We start from the raw sequence: 25,787 nt of genomic DNA on the forward strand, positions 1-25,787 counted from the left end.
TGTCTTGAAGGGCTTGTGGGCACGAAGCTGCGCACTCGGATGACGGACAAAAACTTTGAGGTGACTGTGCATGGCGCTGCGTGCGATCAAGAAGTACCAAGTGTGATGAATGCGCTGTGTGAACAAATTCTGTGATTTTCAAACAAGTGTGCGAGCGCCGGCACTGTTGAGACACTTTATACTTCAGTTGCGTGTTGTGTTTGCAGAGCGTACACTCTTAAAAATGAACTTCACCGCATAGCACGCTCCTACTCAACCATTATCTCGAATGATATCGTTATCTGCCCTGATTTGTTGAAAACAGGGGGCGTACGCCTTTTCTGTGACAATTATGAACAGCATAAGTGTCACAGAAATGGCGTACGCCCCCCGTTTTCAACAAATCAGGGCAGATAACGATATCATTCGAGATAATCGTTGGCTAGGAGCGTGCTATGCGGTGAAGTTCATTTTTAAGAGTGTAGATGATAGTGCTGTGGTGCACATGTTTTGCTTTTGTGATGTATACTGTATTCGTTGTATACATTTCATATAATTTACCCACCAGAACCGCAGTCTCCCACAGAACTTCTCGGGGCATTACGGCATTACGGGGCATTATCTTCACAAAGAAGGCAAAGCAAATGAAGGCGGAACACTTCCTAGGAGGGGACACACTAAACGCACATTTCGCGCGCGCTCCTTTGCGGCAATCAAGCAGGCGAGGCTAAAGCGTAATTCTTACTAGTTCTTTTTTTTTTCGACTATTTCTGTTGCGGTACTGTGCAAAGTTTTTGTTGGGTCTACGGTTATCCGTCAAGGACCTCATATTCTTGTAACAAAAAAAAAAGTCGGGTTCGCTTGGCATTTTTCAAAGTTCAAATAAATAAATTAATTTCCCGCAATTAAAAATTACCCAGCTTTCCTCAATGGTGGCAAAAGTTTCCAGAAGGTAATTACCAAGGTCCCACAATCCTTCGGCGAGTACGTCGCCAGTTAGAATTTTATTATCACTTTAGGTGAAACACCCTGTATGTGCAACTCTGAAATGTACAAAGTATGCCAAATAATTAAGCCAACTGGAGCGATCCAGAAATGATTTGAGTCTGCGTACACCGCAGGTGTGCCACTCACGCGTCCCTACAGCAGCGCGTAACTTGGCTGATTCATTCGCGACTTATCTGACAGGTTTAAATCACCGTGGCTTGAATGCCACAAAGGACAAAGACGCAAGAGGTGTTCTCGCCTTTCGGATGCTCTCGAGCGTGCCACTGCTGCTGTCTTGTCAGGCAACGAGCATATAGAAATCATCACGAGTAAGATTTTTTATGGCAACAAGTGAAGCGGTCTACAAGGCTGCATAGCGTCAATCGCCGTGCGAACCTGTGCATGCGCCTTGTGGGCCTTGTGGAGCCTCGTCGGCTGAACTTTCTGAACGCAATACACTTTGGAAATACGCGACCGGGCAGGGGATTGTCCAACTATATCCGGTGTCGTCACATCCGCACCATGAGGGCGGCGAGGGCCCTATCATTGGCCTCCATGTCGAAGTTCACGTGGGTTAGCCAGCTGTCGACGAAATCCGAAGGTGAGCGACCGCCATGCCCCCCAGCGTGACCCAAGCGAGTAAAACCGCCAGGTTCCAGGCACTCAAGTTCGGGTGGTAACCACAGGGGTGATATCCAATGTATTGCTCCGTAGGCGAAAGCGTGCTGGGAGAACGCAATGCATCCTGGACAGGTCCAGGTCGCACGTCACGGAAAACGTAAAGGCACACGTGGGCTTAAAGATGGCGGTGCCCGTGATCGGCGGCGAAATCGTTTGTAAACGACGCGGTTGTTGTTTCTGCGCGACGATTTCAATGTCTTTCGATCACGGTAATTATTTCTATCCGATAATCTCACAGCAAAACGTGCAGATTTTGCACAAAAGGCCTCGTACTGTTGACGGTTTCCAAAGATGTGATGACGACCGCGCGAAGACTCACTGAGCCGATGCGACGCACTTAAACTAAGGCGAAATGGGCTACCATATCGCGTAGTTTACGCTGGCAAATTACGTTCATCTCTTTGCGTTATGACGACGGAAATATGTCGGTAAGCGGCAAAACGACATGTAAACAGAGTCACATGGTCTCAAAACGACGTTTTCTACGACGTGCGACCACGACAAGATGACAGTTTCGCCAAAAGCACCCGCTTGAGGGTAGTTACAACAATGGCGCGGGTTTGTGTCACCCCTGTGGCAGCAACTGTCACGGGGGTGACCTAGTGAGGGCAAAAACGGATAGCAATTTCTGAGCGTTCGGCCGTTTTGACACATTTTGACCCAGTGAATTCGCCATTACAGCCCCCGAGGCCTTCTTTCCTTCCCCCCTCCCCTTATATTTGAGCGACATTAGAGCGAGGGAACATTGTCATAGATCAACCGTATCCGGCCTCTTGATACAATATGTTATCATCTTACACAGATCCTCATATGGCTACCTGTCGACCGCCTTTGGGGAGCAACGCTGTTGTCAACGTCGCTCTTCAAGCTGGAATGTACCGCGACAGTGCACTGCTGTGTGTCGACGGGAAATTGCTGACTTCTGAAGAATGATTGTACGGCTCCTGTTATCAGCCTGTGCTGCTTTGTCCATTGTTGCCTCTGGGTCTGCTAATCAATGCGAGGAAAAAGTAAGTCCCCTTGTTTTGCTACGCTCTTAAAAATGAACTTCACCACATAACACGCACCTAGCCAATCATCACCCCGAATGACAACGTTCTCGCCCTAGATTTGTTGAAAACGGGAGGAGGAGCCTATTTTGCGCCGTGCATAATGCCACAAAATAGGCTCCTCCTCCCGTTTTCAACAAATCAGGGGCGAGAACGTTGTCATTCGGGGTGATGGTTGTCTATAGGAGCGTGCTATGTGGTGAAGTTCATTCCTAAGAGTGTAGTATAGATTTTCTCTGCGCCGCAGGCTGAAGTGGTGTATTGCGCGCCTTTGAACACCTCTCTACACCTCCCACAGTTCCTTGCAGAAACTAAACGTGCTGTTGTGTAAGTGAACTTCTGTTTTCCAGCTAGTGCGTACGGCTTTCTCCTTTCTTTTTTTCTTTTTTCGCTGTTGTTTCGTTATATCACTCTTAAAAATGAACTTCACCGCATAGCACGCTCCTGGCAAACCATCATCTCGAATGATATCGTTATCTGCCCTGATTTGTTCAAAACGGGGGGCGTACGCCTTTTTTTGTGACAATTATGAACAGCATAAGTGTCACAAAAAAGCGTACTCCTCCCGTTTTCAACAAATCAGGGCAGATAACGATATCATTTGAGATGATGGTTGGCTAGGAGAGTGCTATGCGGTGAAGTTCATTTTTAAGAGTGTAGGGGGGTTCCGTGTAGGAGGATGTTCAAGAAACGAGGGTTATATAGCTGGGGTGGATTCTTTTACCGAGAAATTGTTCTCCAACTCTCATACCGTGAAACATGCGTGGCGTAAGCTACTGCACACGGGGAAATATTTTTTATAATATTATATATATAATATTTTTACGATGGGCCAACTATGGACCACTTGTGACAAGGAGTACGTCCCACGGTTATGCAGCACTCTGATCCTATAGCTTCTGATGCCATGCTATTGCGCATTCCCTCAGCGTCAGTCATAGAGGCATTAGATCGGTACACGAGAAGTAAAAAAAAGGAAGAAAAATGCGCTTTCTGTGTCAGAAACCGAGACACAATTCCTAATCACTGGAATCACTGGAAGTAGATTCACCAGTAAGGCTAGTAAGGTTCGACGACACTTGTGCAGGAGTGTAGGACTGCAGGTAATTTCTACCACCTAGGGTTCTTGACGTGCAACCGAAACCACAGACACAGGGTGCTCGAGGGCACACACACTGCATGCTACCCGGGGCAGAACCCGCGATTTTGAGCTCATCAAGCCAGCACGCTACCGCCTGAGCAACCTATATATATAGGGCGACCGGAAAGTAACCTTCACCTCGTCTAGACATAATTGTGCAAGTGGAAGAAATTTACTTAGACACGTTGAACTCGGAGAACTATACAAAGACATCGCGTCTTTTCTTTCTTTTCTTTTTTTTCGAGTAGCATCAGCGTTGTTTTCGAGTTTGTTTGTAGTGCAGGGCCGATATTGGCCCGCCTTTATTATGCCGAGCTCTCAATAGCTCGCCCGCAACACGTCGCACAACGTTCCCGGCCCAACGTCGTTAGCCAACCACGACTGTGAGCGACATTAGACTAAGTCGCTTGCCGACCCAAAACCGACCACTGGCCGATGGTCGGCAGTCGACAATTTCCACTTAGGGACACACTGATGCATCGATTAGGCAAGCAAACGAGCGTTCGCGAACGTGAAAGTGACCACGCTGCATGCCATTAAGTGCTGGATCAAGTCCACGTGAACTTCTCGCGAAACCTGAGAATACTTCCTTCTGTCATTGTCTGCAGGGTTGTCCCGACACCAAGCAAAGGAACGTTAACGTTCACGTGATCCCTCACAGTCACAATGATGCCGGATGGTTGGAATCAGTTGATGAAGTGTACGCAAAACGTAAGTTAGTTTCAATGGACATGCCATTACTCAATCGGAACAGTTCCTTTCTCTACATGTTCTGTGATCACGAAGTCCAGCAACTGTGGCAACGGTATGGCGCGGTGCAGCGTAACCCGACATATAGGTATACCCAGACTTGTACGTATTTGGAGTATTGTATTTAAAATACTGTATTTTAAATACAATTTGCGGTATTTTGGTACTCTACTCAATACTTTTTATTTTGTGTATTTTTACTCTATTTAAAATACATTTTATGGTATTTTCTACTCAACACTCTAATTACATATTTTGGATCTCCCTCTCAAACCATGTGTCTCGTCTTTCCATTCTATTGCTTGTTCAGTGGAAATTTCCTGAGTCCCTCGGACTTGACCCGGATAGTGACTCTAGACCCGGACATTGGCCCTTCTTGGAAGTCTCCATTTAGAGATCATGCCCCGTTTGTACTAATCCTTGGCCAGTGAGGGTTCTATTATGTGTGCCCTGACGCGGTAACGCCGGATTCTGACCTGGCCGAGCAGGGACATGCTAAAAGTTTGCTTTGTTCTGGGTCACATATACTTAGTGAAGTTCTGTGGTATCTCTTTGTCATCTTTTTGGGACTTGTGTTTAGATAACTCCTATCATACAGCGGCGGCTAGCGCAGTGCGCGGGGTTTAGGTGATCCATGTGCCATAGCGGCGACTTGCCGCATTGACCAGTGACCGGTGACTTTTTGTGTTCAAGGATGAATAGTATCTTAATTGTATTTCAAATACCTTTTGAAGTATTTTGTACTCTATCTTAATTACATTCTAACGTTAGTATTTATTATCTTATCTTAAATACATTTTTGAGTATCTTGTACATGTCTGGGTATACCTTACCGCTTGCAATTGAACATATTTCACGCCTAAACCTAAAGCGGGGGGGGGGGGGGGCGCTGTTGGTTGTCACTGCTCCTACTGTCCGTGTTTCCGACCCCAGGAAGCTGGCCACCCCCACACGGTAGCGTGAACGGCCGATTTTGCCTCATTGGACAGGCATGTAGAGTATAGGAGATCCCACGTTGTGTTCTTCAGGGGATATACGGGCATTGCTTGAATTCAATGCCTGCTCCCAAGCGTTCTTAGCGCCAGACAATTATTTTTATTTCCGCTTCCGGTAGTGGAGGAAGGTGACCTTCCTCCACTCCTCCTCAGCAATTGAATTCAAGCAACGCCTGTATCCCCTGAAGAACACAACGTGGGGTCTTTAGGATGCATCCGTCATTCGCTCGACTCACCACATAGCACGCTCCTAGCCAATCATCACCTCGAATGATATCGTTATCTGCCCTGATTTGTTGAAAACGGGAGGGGTACGCCTTTTCTGTGACAATTATGAACAGCATAAGTGTCACAAAAAAGGCGTACGCCCCCCGTTTCTAACAAATCAGGGCAGATAACGGCGTCATTCGAGGTGATGGTTGGCTAGGAGCGTGCTATGTGGTGAAGTTCGTTTTTAAGAGTGCTCAGCAAAAATCGCTCTGATCATTCCAAAAGGGATCTACACATCCTTCTTTCACCGTTTATTAGTTTACCCTTTATTTCCTAGTTATTTTCTTTTCTTTTTATTTATTTTATTCTCGTTTCAGTTATTTTTTTTCCTTTGCGGAATAGCAAGCCGACGTCCCGTTTGGCTGACCTTTCCCCCGCTCTTTTTTTTTTTTTTTTGTCTAATAAATTTCCCCCCTCCCCCTCGAAGACGCGCGCAGACGGATTTCCTTTCGGATTTCCTACAGATTTCCTTTCAATTGCCGAAGACATGCGGTTTCAAAGAAGCCACTGCCTGTGTGCGTGTGAGGTACTCTAAAGCAGCGCTTAGTAAAGAAAAATATAGAGCTGCCAGCTTTGTCCGCCTTGCAGCTGCATATAACGGTGACGGAAACGAAAAAAAAGTACGAGTGTAACGAAAATGGTAACAAAAGTGTGGCCGTTATCCCTCCCGTTTAAGCCTCGCCCTACGCATGCTCCTATTGACTGCAATAGCACTAGTGACTTAGAGTCGCAATTAGTGACTCTAAGTCGCACCACTTTACATCGCGACAAGTAGTACGGCGACCCCGAGGCTACAGCCTGATTCCACTTGCGGGGTAATTATATTAACGTTGCCGGACTACTGTTCTTGATTGAGCATGTGGTATAGAGTACACGCTTAAAAATGAACCTCACTGCATAGCACACTGCTAGCCAACCATCATCTCGAATGATATCGTTATCTGCCCTGATTTGTTGAAAACAGGAGGCGTACGCCATTTTTGTGACACTTATGCTGTTTATAATTGTCACAGAAAAGGCATACGCCTCCCGTTTTCAACAAATCAGGGCAGATAAGGATATCATTCGAGATAATGGTTGGCAAGGAGCGTGCTATGCGGTGAAGTTCATTTTTTAGAGTGTACCCAAGCAGCACAATGTACCGAAAGTCGAGTGCAATGGGGATGGACGGTACACTCTTAAAAACGAACTTCACCGCATAGCACGCTCCTAGCCAACCATCAGCTCGAATGATATCGTTATCTGCCCTGATTTGTTGAAAACGGGAGGCGTACGCCTCTATTGTGACACTTATGCTGTTCATAATTGTCACAAAAAAAAGGCGTACGCCTACCGTTTTCAACGAATCAGGGAAGATAACGATATCATTCGAGATGATGGTTGGCTAGGAGTGTGCTATGCGGTGAAGTTCATTTCTAAGAGTGTATGTGCCTTATCAATGTTCTTTAGTTTCAAAAGTCTGTTCAAGGCCTTCCACCTACCCGTCCACCCCTATTGCACTCGACTTTCAGTACATTGTGCTGCTTGGGTATATGCATAGCATGTGTACATAGTGTATTTGCAACACTCCCATGCGTTAGAATTGGGGGTACATGCCGTGTTCACGTTGCAGACGTCAAAGACATCTACGGTTCGTCCATTGACTCACTCGTGACCAACAACAAGCGGCGGTATGTTTCCTGTGAAAATGTGTTCTTCTCTCGTTGGTGGAAAGAAAGGTCCCAAAAGGAGCAAGACGACCTGCGGGCGCTTCTAAGCTCAGGTGCATTTGCATGCTATTCTATATACGATGCAAATTACCCTCCATGCAGGGCTACACTCTTAAAAATGAACTTCACCACATAGCACGCTCTTAGCCAACCATAATCTCGAATGACAACGTTCTCGCCCTACAGTTGTTGAAAACGGGAGGAGGAGCCTATTTTGTGCCGTGCATAATGGCAACAAAATAGGCTCCTCCCCCCGTTTTCAACAAATCAGGGTCGAGAACGTTGTCATTCGGGATGATGCTTGGCTAGGAGCGTGCTATGTGGTGAAGTTCATTTTTAAGAGTGTACGGCCACTGTCAAATCTTTATCACCCCATGTCTCGAATGGGGATGGACGTCCTCCTAGGGGGACGAAAAGCGGTGTACCTTTTAATGAATGGCTCGTGGCCTCCTTTATCATTCTATTCTTGCGTAGGCCGTTTGCAGTTCGTCGGCGGCGGCTGGGTCCAGAACGACGAAGCCGTCACGCATTACACGGCAATCATCGATCAGATGACGCTAGGCCTAAGGTTCCTAAATGACACGTTCGGGGACTGTGGTCGGCCAACCGTAGCCTGGCAAGCGGATCCTTTTGGACATTCGAGATGTCAAGCCAACCTTTTCGCACAGGTAAGGCTGCGCCATTGCAGGTTTACTACAGATATTCGTTCGAAAAATCGGTAGACGTTTTGGGCACTTTCACTCTTAAAAATGAACTTCACCGCATAGCACGCTCCTAGCCAACCATTATCTCGAATGATATCGTTATCTGCCCTGATTTGTTGAAAACGGGGGGCGTACGCCATTTCTGTGACACTTATGCTGTTCATAATTGTCACAGAAAAGGCGTACGCCCCCTGTTTTCAACAAATCAGGGCAGATAACGATGTCATTCGAGATTATGGTTGGCTAGGAGCGTGCTATGCGGTGAAGTTCATTTTTAAGAGTGTTGAGTGTTGCAGTGTGCATAGAAGGTACCCTTTTGGAGACACCCGAATTGTCTGCGTGACACACGAGTACGTGGTCATCCGAGACAGGTTTGTGCTGCGTAGCTTCAGGGTACTTTGCGTAAGACCATCTGGTGTTCAAATATGAAGTAGCGGGCATCCGTCGGTTCCTTAAGACTGCAGACAGGGAGATGGTGATGGTGATGTGATAAAGAAAAAAAAAAGGAAAAAAATTGGGATGTGAGTTTCGACGATGTCGAACTGGCTACCCCAGTACGCTTACACGCAGAAAGCACAAACAGATGATAAGTTGATGAGAAAACAAACAGATGATGACTAGGGAAGAACAGAGATCGTGATGGGGTTCAACATGTATAGTTGGAGGGAGATAAGCAAGAAGACAGAGACAAAAGAGGGTATTTATGTTTCATATCTCAGTCTTTTTCGAAAAGCTAAAGGTACGAGGGTCAAGTGGAATGCGATACCTCCCCTTTAGCTGAGGGCCTCACTAAGTGAAACGCCGTGTACAAAATACGAAGGAATAAGAAGAAGAAAAAAAAAAAGCTCTATGCGCAGGAAGTAAGACAATAAAAGGCCAAACTCCGTGGCTGCACCAGAATATTTCGGTTTACTGTAATTCAAGCACCAGCACTGTATCCGGAACACGGCCTACTGACGACGCATGTCACAGGCACCACTTCCCAGCGCCGCATTTGGAAGCTAGCGGTGGCGCTACCCATAGGTCCGGTTATGGGGGGGGGGGGGGGGGGGGGCGAAGATGTTTATTAAAAAAAAAAAAACAAATTCTGCTTAGTGTTTTTTTACAAGCGGTGGATGTCCCACGAGAGATGCTTGTTTCTAAAGTTGATTATCATCATCATTCTACGCGCCTTCATAAGAGCTGTTGCTGTCGTCTGCTACAGTAGTCGTACGTCCGCTTCTGCGCGTTCAAAATTCAAATTTTCATTGTCCAATCATGATGTAGATCTCGCGGGCCGACGAGTAGCGCCCCTTGCGGATCGTGCGGACGGGCTTCTCATAGGGGTTGCCGATTATGACACGGTCGTTATAATCTCGTCACGGTCGTGGTCCGGAACAGTCGCACGGCGCATCCATCGAGCATGGACTTCTGTTTAGTTATCAGCGTAACAGAGGAAATTAACGGGACAGAATTGTGCCACCGCATAAAAGAATATGAATGCCACGAAGCTTTTCCCATTTTCATGTACAGATGGGATTTGATGGCCTGATGATTGGAAGAGTCTCCAACGACGATGTAGCGAGACGTCAGGCGGAGAAGGAGATGCTTTTCGTCTGGAAAACTGAACCAGGAAACAGCAAGTATCCCATCGATGAGTATTATGTTTAGAGATGGGACGAATCCGGATCCGAATCCAGATCCGAATCCAAGGAAGGTTCTGCGACTGCACGAATCTTACGAATCTTCCGAATCTTTCTCGAATCTTTCGGCAGGACCATGTCCTGCCCTCCGCGCATCTGTGCGACTGATTTGGTGCGCTGTTCAATACCCGAAACTCTGAAGCCTCAACTTCGGAACTTTTTTTGTGCAGTTCCCTTTGCAATATCGAGCGGATTTCTTGGTGGATCTGACTAAGTTCGCTACAGGCTCTCTAATTCTGTAAAAAAAAAAAAACGTGAGGTTGACTTAAGAAATTTTGAAGTTCAATTAAAGAAATTCAATTTCTTTTAATTAAAATCAAATGGAAATATTTTTGCAAGATAGCACATTCAGTTGCCGCACAAGTGCCGTATACCCCGTATTTTGCCGTCGTCCCGTTTTTTTATAAAGTCCGAATGACACGTTTTTTGAAGCACCCTGTATAGTCACAGCAGTAACGATGTTGGTAAGACTTTTGATACTATACCGAAAATGCGCATCTCAATCTCAACGGTATGGATATAGTACATCGGTGTGGACGTGTTACCACCACACGGCGATCCATTACTGGGACAACTGGGACATTAGTGGGACATATCCACCTGTCGTTGTTGTCAAGCTGACTCTTCAAACTGTTTTTGAGCGTACAATTCTGAGGTTCTCATGATAGATTACTTTTCAGAGAGAATCGCCGACATGTTCACGTGGATTCCTCCAAATACGTACTACGTGCCGCAAGAATTTTGTTTTGACCAGATTCTCTGTCCCAGTACTGAGAGCGTAAGTCCACTCTCGCATTAGATTTATTTGCAACGAAGCCTTCTCAACTACATCCGTCTTGATGACAAGAGAATTGTCTTCTGTTGTCCACCCTTTACCCACTAACGTTGTTTCTAGAATCTTGGATCACGTAAAAGACGATCTAGGATGGATAAAAAACGTCCGAGCGCCTCCAACGAAGAGATACCGCATAGTAGCAGTTCGTTGGTATTTTCAAAACTTCAATAATCAGTAGATTTTACGCAAGTTCTGTAACCGGTGTCCCTACACTGTTAAAACAGAACTTCTCCACATAGCACGCTCCTAGCCAACCATCATTCCGAATGATATCATTCTGTGCATTGATTTGTTGAAAATGGGAGGAGGCGCCTATCTGGGACAGATTATCTTGTCCCAGATAGGCGCCTCCCCCCTGTTTTGAACAAATCGTGACACAGAATGATATCATTCGGTATGATGGTTGGCTAGGAGCGCGCTATGTGGTGAAGTTCTGTTTTAACAGTGTAGATTCGAAACGTGCAGTTGTTTCGCCGATTTGTCAGAGGGTTCCGCATGACCTAAATCAAGTATGATGAAAGACTTCCATTCCAAAGTAGGTTTCACCCTACACTCTTAGAAATGAGCTTCACCGCAGAGCACGCTCCTAGCCAATCATAATCTCGAATGATATCGTTATCTGCCCTGATTTGTTGAAAACGGTAGGCGTACGCCTTTTTTTGTGACAATTATGAACAGCATAAGTGTCACAAAAAAGGCGTACGCCTCCCGTTTTCAACAAATGAGGGCAGATAACGATATCATTCGAGATTATGATTGGCTAGGAGCGTGCTATGCGGTGAAGTTCATTTTTAAGAGTGCACTAACGTTGTTTCTAGAAAGACGATCTACACTGTTAAAACAGAACTTCACCACATAGCACGCTCCTAGCCAACCATCATGCCGAATAATATCATTCTGTGTCCTGATTTGTTCAAAACAGGGGGGAGGCGCCTATCTGGGACAAGATAATGTGTCCCAGATAGGCGCCTCCTCCCATTTTCAACAAATCAATACATAGAATGATATCATTCGGAATGATGGTTGGCTATGAGCGTGCTATGTGGTGAAGTTCTGTTTTAACAGTGTAGGATGGATAAAAAACGTCCGAGCGCCTCCAACGAAGAGATACCACATAGTAGCACTTCGTTGGTATTTTCAAAACTTCAATAATCAGTAGATTTTACGCAAGTTCTCTAACCGGTGTCCCTAGATTCGAAACATGCAGTTGTTTCGCCGATTTGTCAGAGGGTTCCGCGTGACCTAAATCAAGTATGATGAAAGACTGCCATTCCAAAGTAGGTTTCACCCTATAGATGGGCTCGCCCGGTTAGTATAGTTTGGATTGCGCAAAGAATCATTAAACTAACGTTTGTCCCTTGTGCAAGAAATGCAGTATATTCGATACGTTCAGACAGAGCCGTCGATTGGCACAGCGTAGCCCTATACGCTGTGCCGATGAGAGCCAAGAAGCTCGAAACGGCCGTCCACGGCTGGGATTGTGACACGCTTGAACTGTAAACATATGCCTCACGTGCAGCCATGGAGCATTTGCTCATTTTTATATTTGTATATATATATATATATATATATATATATATATATATACAGGGTGTCCCAGAAAACGTGTCATTGAATTATAATAAAAAAACTACGCCACCTAGAATCATGCGGTCAACAGCATTTGTTCTTATTAGGTTTTTGCCACCTCCTAATGTGAATGTCATGTACTCCAAGTTTAATTATGTAAATATTTGCGAACTGTACTCGGAAATTTGCCAAGTCAAGGTCACTTTTTTACTCCACCAATATGAAGAGTGTGCCGAATTCACTCAAATTCATTATAATTGATAGTGATATTCACGAGCTATCCCATCGGAAAAAATAGCCGAATATCATGCTTTTCGGGGCACCGGACCATAACGCGCGATGACTTTTTGAGCGCAATCCCTCTCAGTGCGACGAAAGGAGGTTCCGAAGCCAGCCCACAGAGTGATAGTAGAAAAAGTAACAGTTCCTAAAATTGGGAGATGGAAAGCATTGTCCCAGCGAACGTCGGACGTGATAAGCCGTGCCTGTTTTATCTCTTTCTGCGATGTCGGGGAGGGCTGGGTTTCCAACCTCCTTTCGTCGGACTGACAAAGATTGCGCTGAAAAATTCATCGTGCGCTATTCTGTGCGACCTCTGTAGAGCACACTCTTAAAAATGAACTTCACCGCATAGCACACTCTTAGCCAACCATCATCACGAATGATATCGTTACCTGCCCTGATTTGTTGAAAACGGGAGGCGTACGCCTTTTTTGTGACAATTATGGGCAGCATAAGTGTCACAAAAAAGGCGTACGCCCCCCGTTCTCAACAAATCACGGCAGATAACGATATCATCCGTGATAATGGTTGGCTAGGAGCGTGCTGTGCGGTGAAGTTCATTTTTAAGAGTGCATGATGTTCGGCTATTTTTTCCGATGGGATAGCTCCTGAATATCCCTGTCAATTATCATTAATTTGACTAAATTAGACACGCTCCTCACATTGGTGGGTTAAAAGGTGACCTTTACTTGGCAAATTTCAGACTTTAGGTCGCAATAATTTACATAATTAAACTTGCGTTACACGACATTCACATGAGGAGGTGGCAAAGACCCAGTAAGAACAAATGCCATTGACCGCATGACCTTAGGTGGTGTAGTTTTTTTATTATAATTCAATGACACGTTTTCTGGGACACCCTGTATAGCACAGGGTCATATATAGCAGGGTCTATATATAGGAACCCTAAAGGCCGCACTACTGTTGTCTTGACCCCATTTCCTTACATATTTGTGTTGTATCGACCTCTTTGCGACACCTTTCATCATAATTCATCCTCTCATAATAACCGCTGTGAAGTGGCGCTGATGTCATCATCACTTCTCCAGTTATTGTTGTTGTTGTGTTAAGTAATGTTGATTGCCCACACGCCAACATTGAGCCCTTTTTCATCCTGGAATTATTTCACGTGACAATCCCGAAACCCCCATAGACATTTCTACAACAGTTCTTTCTCGATGAGACCATTGTTCTTCGCTGTACAAGTTGTTTGACCATTGTACACGATGCTTCTGATGGAATGGTACCTAAGATGTTGTTTTTTTTTTTCGCACACGGAGAGGCATTACACTTTACGCCATTACTATTTTGCCTCGATTACAGGAGGTGACTCAACGCTTGGAATCTGCACCACGCCAGTTGGTCGACTACCTGACGAAACAGGTTAGCCACAGTATGCTTAAGGGGAACACCATATTTGACTAGCTCTCGTGTGCAGACAGAAGTATATCCCTCCAGCCAACTGGCTTTCATTTATGGAGGTGACTTGTCCTTCCATGACGCTACAGAAACGTTTGCGTTTTTGGATGTGCTTCTCCAAAACACAACAGAAGTGGTAAGTCAGTTTGCTATAAAATTGTGCTAATAGTAAAGGTGAGCCTGGACACGTGACAGCACATTGGTGCTTCCTTATTGCCGCACCTTCCATGCTCGAATACATGTCTTGCGTCTCACGTAACATACCATAAGAAATGAGATCAGTTTCTGGTCTCTCTCAGGCAATGTCTAAGTATTGCCAATATCGGTCCAATATTGGGCCGATATGTTGTAGCCGCTTGGGTGTGCTGGCGACGCTATGTTTTTGTGGCCTATATGGCCGATGTAACGCTGTCTCTCAAAGGAGACGAGTGTTGCGCGCTGAACTGTCTCATATAATCTTCAGTAAAAGACGTGCCCATTACGTGCAAGTCATCTTGCATCTGGATACGAATTTAATGACCCGATAGGTCAACTTCCTCCGTCCTATGTCCGCCAACGAGTCTGGACGCGTATACGCCTTTCCTGTCATTGGCTCCGGTAGCTGGCAGAGACTGGGACCTCAACCGTTCGCGCAGAGTTTGGGCTTGATGTGCATGGCGCATATCTGCCACTGCATATACAGGGTGTTTGCTCTAACGTGTCCAGAAATTGTATTTAAAGCGAGCGATAAAAGAGAAACGAACGATACTTTTCAGCTTGATTGATTGATTGATTGAAAGAAAGAAAGAAAAAAACGGGGATTGTAGCCCTCGTCACGAGGGCCGGCTACCCCAGATCACCTAAGGAAAGGAGTTCCAGACACATCCACCATCACCCACTGGAGATGTCGCGAAGCGGCGACGAACGCCACAGACAGGTCATAGCCCATCTAACAGCTTGGTGTCCCTTAAAAACTGTGTAACGGCTCGCAAAGCTGGCAGTTGAGTGCTCATTGGCCATGGGCCCAGCACCTTCTGCACTCCGAAGGGTCGATTGTCAACCCGGCCTAACGCGGCTACAAGTCTGTCACGACACTCAGAGTATCTTGGGCACGTAACTATAATATGTTCGACGTCTTCGATTGAGCCACAGACTGGACAATTATACCCCTGTCACACGGGCATTTTCGATCCTGCTCGACCGAACCTGCTTGAACCCAATGCAGATCGGATGGTGCTACACGGCCGCTTCCAAGCAGGATCGAACTTTGATCCTGCTTGACTCAAGACAGTTTCCATAACAGGATTGAGAATTTCAAGACTGCTCGACGGCCGCCATTTGCATCCTCGACCCCGGTGAACTGTCATAACTTAAGACGGACATGCGCGCGAAGCTACAAATGATGCTTACATCGGTATACGATAAATTACCACTAATATCGCTGTTATATAGGAAACGCGAAATTAATGAGTTCCGTTTATTCATTTGCACAGGTCAACCATTCAATGCGCATTGAAAGTGGCCGTGTAGCAGCGTCAAAACTCGAGCGTGCTCGGGAAGTTCGATGCAGATCGGATTCGAGAAGGATCGAAATGCCCGTGTGACACAGGGGTATTAGGAGAGTCCGCCTTCCCAAGCCTGTACAGGAGTCTTGCACTGTATGGTACATTGAGCCGGAGCCTGTGAAACAATGACGTAATCTGCCGTGGCATGGATGTTGGGAGGACCAGAGCTAGTTCGGGGTCAACCCGGTGCAGAAGGGAAGATCCAGCCTCGCCACAAAACCATTGATCTTTTGACAGCTTATGGCTCAGAGACTTTAAGGCACTCTTGGCGTCCACCTTCGTGAAGTAAACAGTGCGGAATGTACTATTTCCATGTGCTTTCCCGGCGTTGTGACCGGCCGCATCATGTCCGGTGATCCCACAGTGGCCAGGTATCCACCGGAAAATCACGTCATGGCCAGCGATCACTGCTTTTTGGTGCGCTACTAGTATGGCATTCAGTACAGGAGCTGAGCTTCTACTTTTCAGCTTCTTGACTAAGAAACAGGTGCTATTAGTGAAGTGCCACTTGCTTTTCTTTTATCGCTCGTTTTAAATGTAATTTCTGGACACGTTAGCACAAATACCCTGTATATTCTGACCCGAGATGAGATGTGTGGGAAGAATATTAAATTCCTTAAAGGGACTATGAAACGATTTTTTTCTTCGTTTCGTTCGAAAGAAGACATTTTTCTGAGTCTAGAACCGAAATTTTACTTTCGTCGCGCGAGCGGATTTCTCAGGAGCGACTTTAAACGGAGCGGCGAAGGGAGGACAGCTGGCGCCGCGCCGTGACGAGCTGCCGAGCCGAGGAATCTCGCCAGGAGCATGCGCCGTAGGATCCCGCGTATGCGTTCATCGGGAGTGGAAATCTCCATGACAGCAGCTTTCGCGCGATCGGCAGATTTCGGCAGTGGCGGCAGCCACAGCGCGAGCTCGCGGCATTACTTGCCATTGTGCAACACCGGTGACGTAACGGGGAACCGAAGAGCGGTCCGTACAGTTACACCATCGGCAGGGAAATATGCGCGGGAGAGGAGGAACGCGGAAGAGACATTTCCAGCGCGCGCTCCTCGCAGAGTGGAGGGATTTCGTCCGGAAAAATTTGTGGCATATTAGTTTCTCTGTGGGAAGAACAGTTTCCATCGAAAAAAAGTATGGGGGTTCGGGAAATTTCATAGTCCCTTTAAAGTGCCGCTCCGTACTCGGAAAACAGCGTTTATTTTACTTAGTTCATGAAAAGACGGTGCCTCAAGGATCCTACACGCGGAATTTCAATCCTATTTGCGAACGCTGTGCATTTCTGTCAGTTTTTGAAGATCTGCTGAGCCTCCACAAGTTTCGATGGCGTGGGGAGCGGGTGATGGACTCATAAGCCAACAAATTTACGATGTCATGTTCTGGAGAGGGCAGTCGTCTCCTAGCAACGACGGGGAGGGTCACGTTGTGGAAAAGTCACGTGACGCTGATCGAAAAAGGGGAAAGTGGGGAGCTGTCTTCTCCCTCCTTGTGTTTTCTCGAAGGTCGGAGCGGTCGGAGCGGTCGGTGGATATGTCACGTGGGGCTCCAGTAAGTAACCCCCCCCCCCTTAAGTAAGACTTTATGCATGATGAACCAGAAATGTGGAAATCAGAAAATACATTATCAGCTACGATGAAAATGGATCATGTGGTATACATTAATGGTACATAAGAGGTCCTGGACACAAGGAAAACACATAGGAAGGTAACCGGATAGTAACTACGAAAACAGAACAGAGATTGCGTTATGAAATTCTTGAGTTGGTATTATTGTAGCGATGTTACTCGGAAGGTCATTCCATTCTAGGACGGTGAGGCAAAAAAAAAGAGTTTGAAAACACATTAGAATGATATAAAAAGAGGTCGACTTTATTTGGGTGGTCAAGGTGGGGAAAGATGGCTGTGGAACGGCGAATCGGACACTGTTATGAGGGATCTGGGGAGTTGTGTCTATTCCGGTGTTTCTTTGTGCGTCATAACATGCACTCAGATAAGATTTTACTTCTACATGCACTTAACCTAGGTACCTCTTCTGTTCTCAGGGGCAAGCGTTCAAGATTAACCTGGATTACTCAACCCCGGGATGCTACGTAAAAGCTTTGCACGGACTCAACAAAACTTGGCCCACTTTTCGGGGGGATTTCCTTCCGTACACCGATAAGCCGTCACGTACGTGGACGGGCTTCTACACGACGCGTCCAGCCTTTAAGTATATGGTCCGCTACGCCAACGGGTTCTTGCAGGTATAGAATGTTTGAGATACAAGCGGTAAGCGCATACGGCGAATTCCCGACGGAAAACCGGCCACCGACACCGTTTTTCGGATGAGCCGACGCGAGCAATGGGAACGTCTCGACCACGACACAGCGGTGCAGGACAGAAAAATCCGGCGAAGATCGGAAGCGGCCGCTCGACGGCAGCCTAGCTATAGGACCGCTCCACGTGCTACCGTTCCACGAGCGGGCGTGGCATTTGCCCGCCACCATACTGGTTATACAGGTGGTTTTGGTGGTGGTGATGTTGAAAGGGCTTGCCGTTGTCGGCCTCACGTATGTGGGCAACGTCACGACTGACGCCCTGGGGAAATGTGCGTCCTGGGCCGATTTCAGGGGGAACTGTGCCGACATATGTCTGAGGAAAACCCAGGAAAAACCCCAGACAGCACAGCCGGCACCGGGATTCGAACCCGGGTACCTCCCAGTCTCGACGTGACATGGCTAGCACGCTAACCACTGAGCCACGGGAGCTGGTGGTTATACGGGTCATATGGGATGCCCGTATGACCAGTATGACCAACCTGGGAACTGGGAAGGATGCTGTCGCCCGCCGGCTGCTGTCTGAGGGCGCTTTTGTAGCGCTTGCTTTGCTGATATGCTTTGACCGCAGTAGCTTCTTCTGTGTGCCACTAAACTTTTCTACGTGTAACAATATGTTTATCAGATAATTGGAAGTCAATATTTGTATTGTATTATAGCAGTGGAAATCTGTGCACGCGGTGCGTCCTGCCGTTTATCCGTCGGGTTGTCGTGTGGGTGAGAAAGTTGGCCGGTTTTTCCGTCGACAAATCGTCGTATGCGGTTACCGCTACAGCATTTATTTCAAACATCCGGAGAGTGCTTCACATTTTGCGTCATTATGACTTTGAGAATACGATACAACATTCCACCGGTGCTACTTTTGGTGTAGGTGTAACGCAACGCAGATCTGTAGCACCGTGAAAGTACAGAAGAGCAACCGACCAGTGGTTGTATAGGAGAATTGTTGGGAGTTACACCAAGGATCTGCTGCCTTGTCGCAGAGGTGCAGTCGAATGCATAGTCTTGTGTTCGTCGACTAGCATGGGAGCGGAACAACGTAGGGTTCCGCGAAGAGTTCAGGCGTGTCGCCAAGTGGATACCGCGGTGGTTGTCGCGACTCACATACGCGTATTGTCATCAAGTCGAAAAATTACCTATGGACGTAGTTCTGTGAACTAATATAAAGAGTGCCTATTGTCATAAAGTAGGAGAACTACCTATGGATCTATAAGGAGCAGTCCTACGACGAATTGCTCTACGAGAGCTGGTAGATTGAAGACTGAATTTGTAACTGATAGGGAAACGCGGAACTCGGATCGTGACCCGAAGAAGGTCCTTTTACAGCTTTGACAGTGTATTTTGCACGAGCTCGAAGATAAAAGTTTATGCAGCATATACGTACTGTAAAGCAACAGGCACAAATTTTATACTGCTGGCTGTTGTGTGCTGCACGCCTTGCGCTAGTTTGGGTTATCCGGTCGGCTCTTCATCTGGCTCCAAGACTTCCTTACGGAGCGAACTGTCGCTGTCCGTACGTCCCAAGGCCAAAGCCCTCAGCATCCTGTTCATCAAGGAGTCCCCCAAGGAAGTATTCTCAGTCCGACACCCTTTAATGTGGTGATGGCCGGCCTACAATCGGTAATTCTCGTAAGCACTCTCGTATCGGAAACGGGCCAGTATTGTTCTGCTGAGAGGAGACGGCGTTCCATTCTGCGACGCCTCGTGACACCCCTGGCTTCCCGCCAATGGACAGCCGACATTCTCCCCCCATCTATGTTGAGCAGAGTTGATCCAACGCTCGCTTTCCGCATGCCATGAAACACCTCTCGTCGAGATGCTGCATTAATCCACCGAATGCGACTCGATGTGGCCTTTACAGCTCAGTGGCGTTACCGCTTGAGACAAGTTGACTCTCCCACCTGCTGCCACTGTGGTGCTCTTGAGGATCTGGAGCACATTCTTCTTCATTGCCCCCACTACCAACCTTCCCAAACCGCACTCTCCGAGTCCCTTAGTCAGCTGGACTCTCGCCCCTTCTCCCTATCGAAATTGCTTGGTCCCTGGCCCAATCCAGCCCAGCAACGATCTGCGCTCAAAGCTCTTTTGACATTTCTGGACACCATCGGACTTGGATCGTTATTGTGAAGGGGCTCCTTGTTTTATTCCCCACATCCCCACCAGCAATGGGGTAGAGTCTCGCCTCTGGCGATGAACCTCCCCACTCTCCATCTCAAAATAAAGTTGTTGTTGTACTGCTGGCTCATTTCATAGCCGGATGCTCAGTGCACAAACGCCACTAAATTTGTTCACATCCACCCCGTAGCAGTTTTTTTAGAAAATTAAGATTCTATATTACGAGCAACTCCGTGTCTAAGACCTGACATGAACTCCGCAATTCCCGCCATGTAGGGCGGTGGACATAAGCATGCCAATAACAATGGAGCGTACAGCGACATCTATGAAGCGCTGCCATCACCACACCGGCTTGCCGGACGTGATGCATTTTTTGCGTAGGTGGCTTTCATGGTGATTCTGCTGTCAGTATATTACTCATTTCCACTATGTACCAATGTTCTTGCAGTTTGAGAGAATATTTGTCAGGGACTATCTTTTTTTGAACAAGCTTTTCAAAGAAAGTTAACCTAGGCAGCTACTTCTTAGCCCATGACTTAGCCGATAGAGGGTTGGGGACATGTAACACTGTTGCTCGACGAATACGCGATTGTTTCCCACCAGGGGTCGCCCCGCGCGTCTTTTCAGCGCGATTTCAGAAGTTACTAAAAAAATATATAGGATTTTTTGTCGCGCATAAACTTTGCAGTGTGGGTTTCTTTCGGCATAAGCTTTCAAATGCCGCTGCCAATATTAACATTTTGCCTGCTGCTTTACAGTAGCTTAAAAGCACTGGCAAAGCTATGCTAGAGATCGTATCATGGTTTGTAAGCAAGCGCGCCTGCTGTTGTCGCGGTCAGCGGTTTCCAAAACCCTAGCTTTCCTTCCTAAACGTTCCGCTTGAAAGAAAAAACACATACAAACGTAGATGCAATGTCGAAATGAAGATAGTAGTGAATTTTGATCTGCATATCATGATACTTTACGGTCTCCTGCATTGTGTCATCAGGCGTGCAAACAACTGGCCGTGGGTGGTGATAAGGAGCAACTATCACGGCTACAAGTGCTTAGTGAGTATGCATAGAATTCTCTTGCAGCAGAAGTAACGTTCGTCCGCGAAAGAAAATAAGTATAGTGCTTGGACCGGTGTATGTATGGCCTGCGTAACAACTGTTGTTTCTTGCTACAGAGGAGGCAGTGGCCACCTTACAACACCATGACGGCATCACGTATGTGAGATTTACAATGTTTTCTCCCATATTCTTTGTTTGTTTCTTTACAAGTGAAACCGTTAACAAAATTACCCCTAGTGGCACGTCCAAGGAACTTGTGGTGTTGGATTACGTCCAGTCACTGTGGCGCGGAATTCAAGAGTGCGAGGTACGGAGATTTCGGCGTTTTGGTACCGAATTAGAATTCGGTATCGAAGAATGAGACATCAATATGTTGTGTTACATTGTTCGTCCTGCTAGCGAGTACGTCTAAATAAATAAATTAATTAACGCGCAATTATCTTGTTCCACAACGCAGGCTGTCATCAGAGGTACCTTCGCGTTGATGATGGACGCGAACCAGTTCGCATTCACGCCCGAACGATTTCGTTTCTGTCATCTCCTCAACATCAGCGAGTGTGAATTCACAGAACGGAATTCAAAGGTAACGTGAGCAACTTGAAATAACATGCACTCGTCTTTCTCCCCATGGGCACTTTTCTCTTAACTTTTTGCCACCGTTTCCCAGCCAGCCTCACACCCAGCGCTTTTACAGCCAGCAGAAACCAGACAGGAGGAAAGCGATAGCAGAGAGGAAGCACACGGACCATGTGCTTTCCTCCTCTCTGGCTTGTGCAGTAAACCGTTTCCAACGTGCTCCCCCGGCTAGACGGCGCTACGATTTCAGCATGGCGGGGTCCACGAACAAACAGTGACAATACAGGAGCTGGTGGCCGCCAAAAATCGCGAGTCAAAAACCGCGACAGACAAAATCGCGAGTCAACAACCGCGATTTTCAAAAACCGCGATTAGCAAAAACCGCGACAGGTAAAAACCGCGAGGGTCAAAAACAGCGACAAGCAAATAAGGCGACGTCCAAAGATAGCGACAGGCAAAACCGCGATAGGCAGAAACCGCGATGGCCAAAACCCGCGAGCAAACCTGCATAGAATTGAAGAAGATACTTTTTGAGCACGCCGGTGCTGACTGGCAGTGTTTCAGACATTTGACAAGACTTGAAATATGTTGGTCTCCGCCGGACGCCGTACAAATACGGACATGGAAGAGCTAGAGAATGGCATATACACTCATTCCCTGCCCGCGTCAGCTATCACGTTCACTCTGCCGGAAATATAACCAATTACTGAGTAATCGATTACTCGAAAAATTACTAAAAAATGTAATTGATTACAAGTAACGCGTTACGTACAAGTGTGAAGTATACAGATTGAGCACATCGAAAGCTGTAGTTTAAAGTAGCACAGAAGTCATTTTTAATACCCTGCTTTCTTCCTATAAAACTATTAATTAGGCCAGTAAGATGCGCCATGAGAAGTAATTCACGCCACAGTATCATAATTATCGCAGATATTGAATTTAAAGTACGCCGCAAAAAGGGACCGGTGTGCGAAACGGTGGTGGAGAGCAGTACCAGCCTGTGATTTGCCCATAACCTCGCGCTGACGCCTTAGCTGTCGTCTGCTACTCGGCTGTTCGGGGCTCTGAAAAAGCATTGCTTCTGGATCGGTCATGATTCGGCCGCTCCTTCTGTCCCCAATTCTCCTGGGGGACTAGCAAAACTTTTTTACGGCGGCAAAGGGCGCTGACCCCCACTGACCACCGAACCAGAACACGTATGGACCCTGTAACGTCATGTTTATGTGAGTTTTTCTTTTTCTTTTTTTCTGGGAAACAAACTGTATACACAAAACCTTTCGTGCTACCAGGTAAATTGACACACACACTTTCATCAAATGTCTTAATCTGAAATTTTTAGGATGGCCCTCTGTGGGCCCCATTCCCGGAATGGAAGTTAGCCTACTTTTCATATCCTCATGCCCCCCTTTCATCCTCCCTTCTAAAGGAGAGTGAGTAAGGTTTTTAGCTGTCGCGTTTTTAGTCGCGGTCTTCGGCTGTCGCGTTTTTTGCCTGCCGCTGTTTTCCCCTACTCGCGGTTTTTGGTGTCGCGATATTTGTGTGTCGCTAATGCTTCCTATTGCGATTTTTGTCTATCGCGATTTTTGGATCTCGCGGTTTTTGACTCGCGGTTTTTGCTGTCGCGGTTTTTGACTCGCGATTTTGACCCAGAACCACAGGAGCTACAGTCACATATATGTATACCTTCGCCAGCGGATACCGTAATTTCACGCGTAGCCGCACCGCAGCCGCACCGCAGATAAGCCGCCGGACCCGTTTTTAGGAACGCTTTAAAAATTTACTGGAAGATAAGCCGCACTAGCAGATAAGCCGCGGACAATACAACGCGACTGATTGTGCGATAACGAAGACCATAGAGAAGGCCATAAACCCTGTGGTACATATACCATGCCGGGGTCGGCATGGTGTACAACAAAGAAGGTCAGTTGCAGTGTCCTTCCATGATCGGATTGCGCCCTTGTTGTGTGTTTATAGCCTGTTTAGTTTGTTACAAGCCTTGCCAAGTCTTGCATAGCCAAGCCTTGTTACAGCCAAGCACGCCCGTGATTGGCTATGTGAAAATACGATCCTGATTGGCTTACTCTTAATTGTTACGTCACGTCAACGAGCGCGCAGGCTTTCTGTATCTGGGTGGTCTTGGCTGAGCACACACTCTATAGAATTCTATAGGTTCTCATTTGTATGGGGTAGTTGGTAACGATACGTCATACTGGAACAAAGCAGCAACACACAACATAGACTGAAGGACACAGAATTCCCTCAACCCCTTCTGAGTGCTCCAGTGGTGCCGACGTCACTGGTGATGTCAGTAGCGTCATAACACGTCTGTAGCAGAACCTGATTACGTCACGTCAGGAGAGCGGGCCGGAACTCTAAGGTCGCGTCAACACCGCTCGTGGTTGCCTTTTAGAGCGTTTCTGGCAAACCAAATTACACGGTAACAACACACCGTGCAGTGAACATACTGTGATGACGATGACGATGACGATGATGATGATGATGATGATGATGATGATGGGCAGAAAAAAAAGGGGAAATATTGTGCATGATGGCCCCCGATTGGTTGCTTGATAAAGGAAGCACCGTTTCGAGGAGTGCTATACAGGTCACATCCTTGCTCCAACAGCGGTGTCATCTTGTGTGTATTCTATTTATCTGTTCGTTTACAGCGCTAACGCAAAAGAGATCCCTATCTTTCGAATGTAAATGCCGCCTGATAGCAGTAGCTGAACTTGTTCTACGTGGTATTGGTAAAGGAATACTTATGCATTGATGATTATTTGCAGTTCGTTATCGTGGTTTACAATCCCCTGAGCCGACCTGAAAACGTCATCGTACGCTTTCCTGTTACCAGTAAAGATGTCAAGGTGACGGACCATACAGGAAAGAAGGTCAAGGCTCAGGTAGGAAATATCTGCTACTAACCTGAAGCTTACAAGGAAGGGAATATAGTTGCCCATCCGTTTCGGTAAGCCACGCCAACCTAAGGGCGATCGCTTAGCGCAATTCAAGGATAATCGGGAGGTGCAGGTGCTATACTGCGTTGTCTCGCTTTCTGGACTGCTGCTATAGGCCATACAAATAAGGTTGTTGTTGTTGTTGTTGTTATTTTCAGCTAGTTGCCCCATATCTGATGATCATCGATTTGTCGAAGGACCACAGTATAGTGCAGTGAACCCTCGTTAATATGACCCCCGATAATCTGACATACGCGCTTTACGACCATACTCTTGGGGAACAATGCTGTGAAACCTCTGCAAATCCCCCGTTAATATGACAATTCCGCATTATGACCAAAATTTTCGGGAACGACCATGGTCATAATAACGAGGGTTCACTGTAGTAGTCTTGTAATCGTAGCACTGTGGTCCGTATAACGTGTAGTGGCATGCGGGTGGATTTTGCACTTTGTCGGTCTTTTGGCGGTCTTTCGGTGGCCTTGGGTCTTGTCTACGTATATGCCTTTAAGCACAGGTTGCCGAACTGCTGGAACATCGGACCCGCATTCCGGAACGCAAGAGCAACGCAACGTTGGAACTAGTCACTGTGGTGCCCGTTCCTGCGCTGGGGTTCTCAGCATTCAACATAGCGGTTGCGACCAAGCAACCGTTGCCGAAGAGCTACAGGCGCCAACATTTACGAGAGATCCCGCCCGCAATGAATCCATACCTTGAACTGGAGAAACAGGAACGCTTCATAGAAAACGATGTATGTATACTCCTGCTCCTCTATAGGGCTGAATATATATATGCATGTACAACCAAATTACGACCTGCTGGGTTACCCGACCATGCCCTTAGCTTCCCTCCCCACCGTAGGGATTTCGATCTTAACGGTGGCGGCCAATAATGGTTATAGTTCGGGTTCCGAATTTTCGGAGTTTTCATTCTGGAAAATTCGGAGGCTGTTTAAATATATGTTTTGTTCGGAGGCTGGGATAAACCCGATTTTTTGCAAAAAAAAAAAACATCGGAGGGAGTTTATCGGCGTTTGTCGGATAAATCCGAAAAGTCAGAAGCCTAGTTATAGTATCATCATGTCATTTAAGCTTGCATTAGAATGTCCGTACTAGTAGTGCATGTCCTTGCGAAAGTCGCAAATGATAGTCATTATAATTATACGTCGTAATTGTAC

The 25,787-nt window shown here is 46.8% G+C and overlaps 2 protein-coding genes across 2 annotated transcripts in view; both read left to right on the forward strand.

The window, feature by feature from the left end:
- Positions 1-2,437: 2,437 nt before the first annotated feature.
- LOC135398991 (lysosomal alpha-mannosidase-like) lies at positions 2,438-9,946 on the forward strand. Its single transcript, XM_064630608.1, has 5 exons — positions 2,438-2,657; positions 4,446-4,548; positions 7,465-7,614; positions 8,036-8,229; positions 9,778-9,946. The coding sequence occupies exons 1-5, from the start codon at positions 2,577-2,579 to the stop codon at positions 9,913-9,915; spliced, it is 666 nt and encodes a 221-aa protein (XP_064486678.1). The 5' UTR covers positions 2,438-2,576; the 3' UTR covers positions 9,916-9,946.
- Positions 9,947-10,608: 662 nt separating this feature from the next.
- The window catches only part of LOC135398990 (lysosomal alpha-mannosidase-like), a 31,968-nt gene continuing 16,789 nt past the window's right edge, over positions 10,609-25,787 (forward strand). Inside the window, exons 1-10 of the mRNA XM_064630607.1 lie at positions 10,609-10,725; positions 13,957-14,016; positions 14,072-14,188; positions 17,638-17,838; positions 21,014-21,074; positions 21,194-21,233; positions 21,315-21,384; positions 21,535-21,660; positions 24,440-24,556; positions 25,128-25,361. Coding sequence (XP_064486677.1) covers positions 10,609-10,725; positions 13,957-14,016; positions 14,072-14,188; positions 17,638-17,838; positions 21,014-21,074; positions 21,194-21,233; positions 21,315-21,384; positions 21,535-21,660; positions 24,440-24,556; positions 25,128-25,361 — 1,143 coding nt within the window. The remainder of the gene's footprint in view (positions 10,726-13,956; positions 14,017-14,071; positions 14,189-17,637; positions 17,839-21,013; positions 21,075-21,193; positions 21,234-21,314; positions 21,385-21,534; positions 21,661-24,439; positions 24,557-25,127; positions 25,362-25,787) is intronic.

Source organism: Ornithodoros turicata, chromosome 6, assembly GCF_037126465.1.
Source record: "Ornithodoros turicata isolate Travis chromosome 6, ASM3712646v1, whole genome shotgun sequence".
NCBI classification, from domain to species: domain Eukaryota; kingdom Metazoa; phylum Arthropoda; class Arachnida; order Ixodida; family Argasidae; genus Ornithodoros; species Ornithodoros turicata.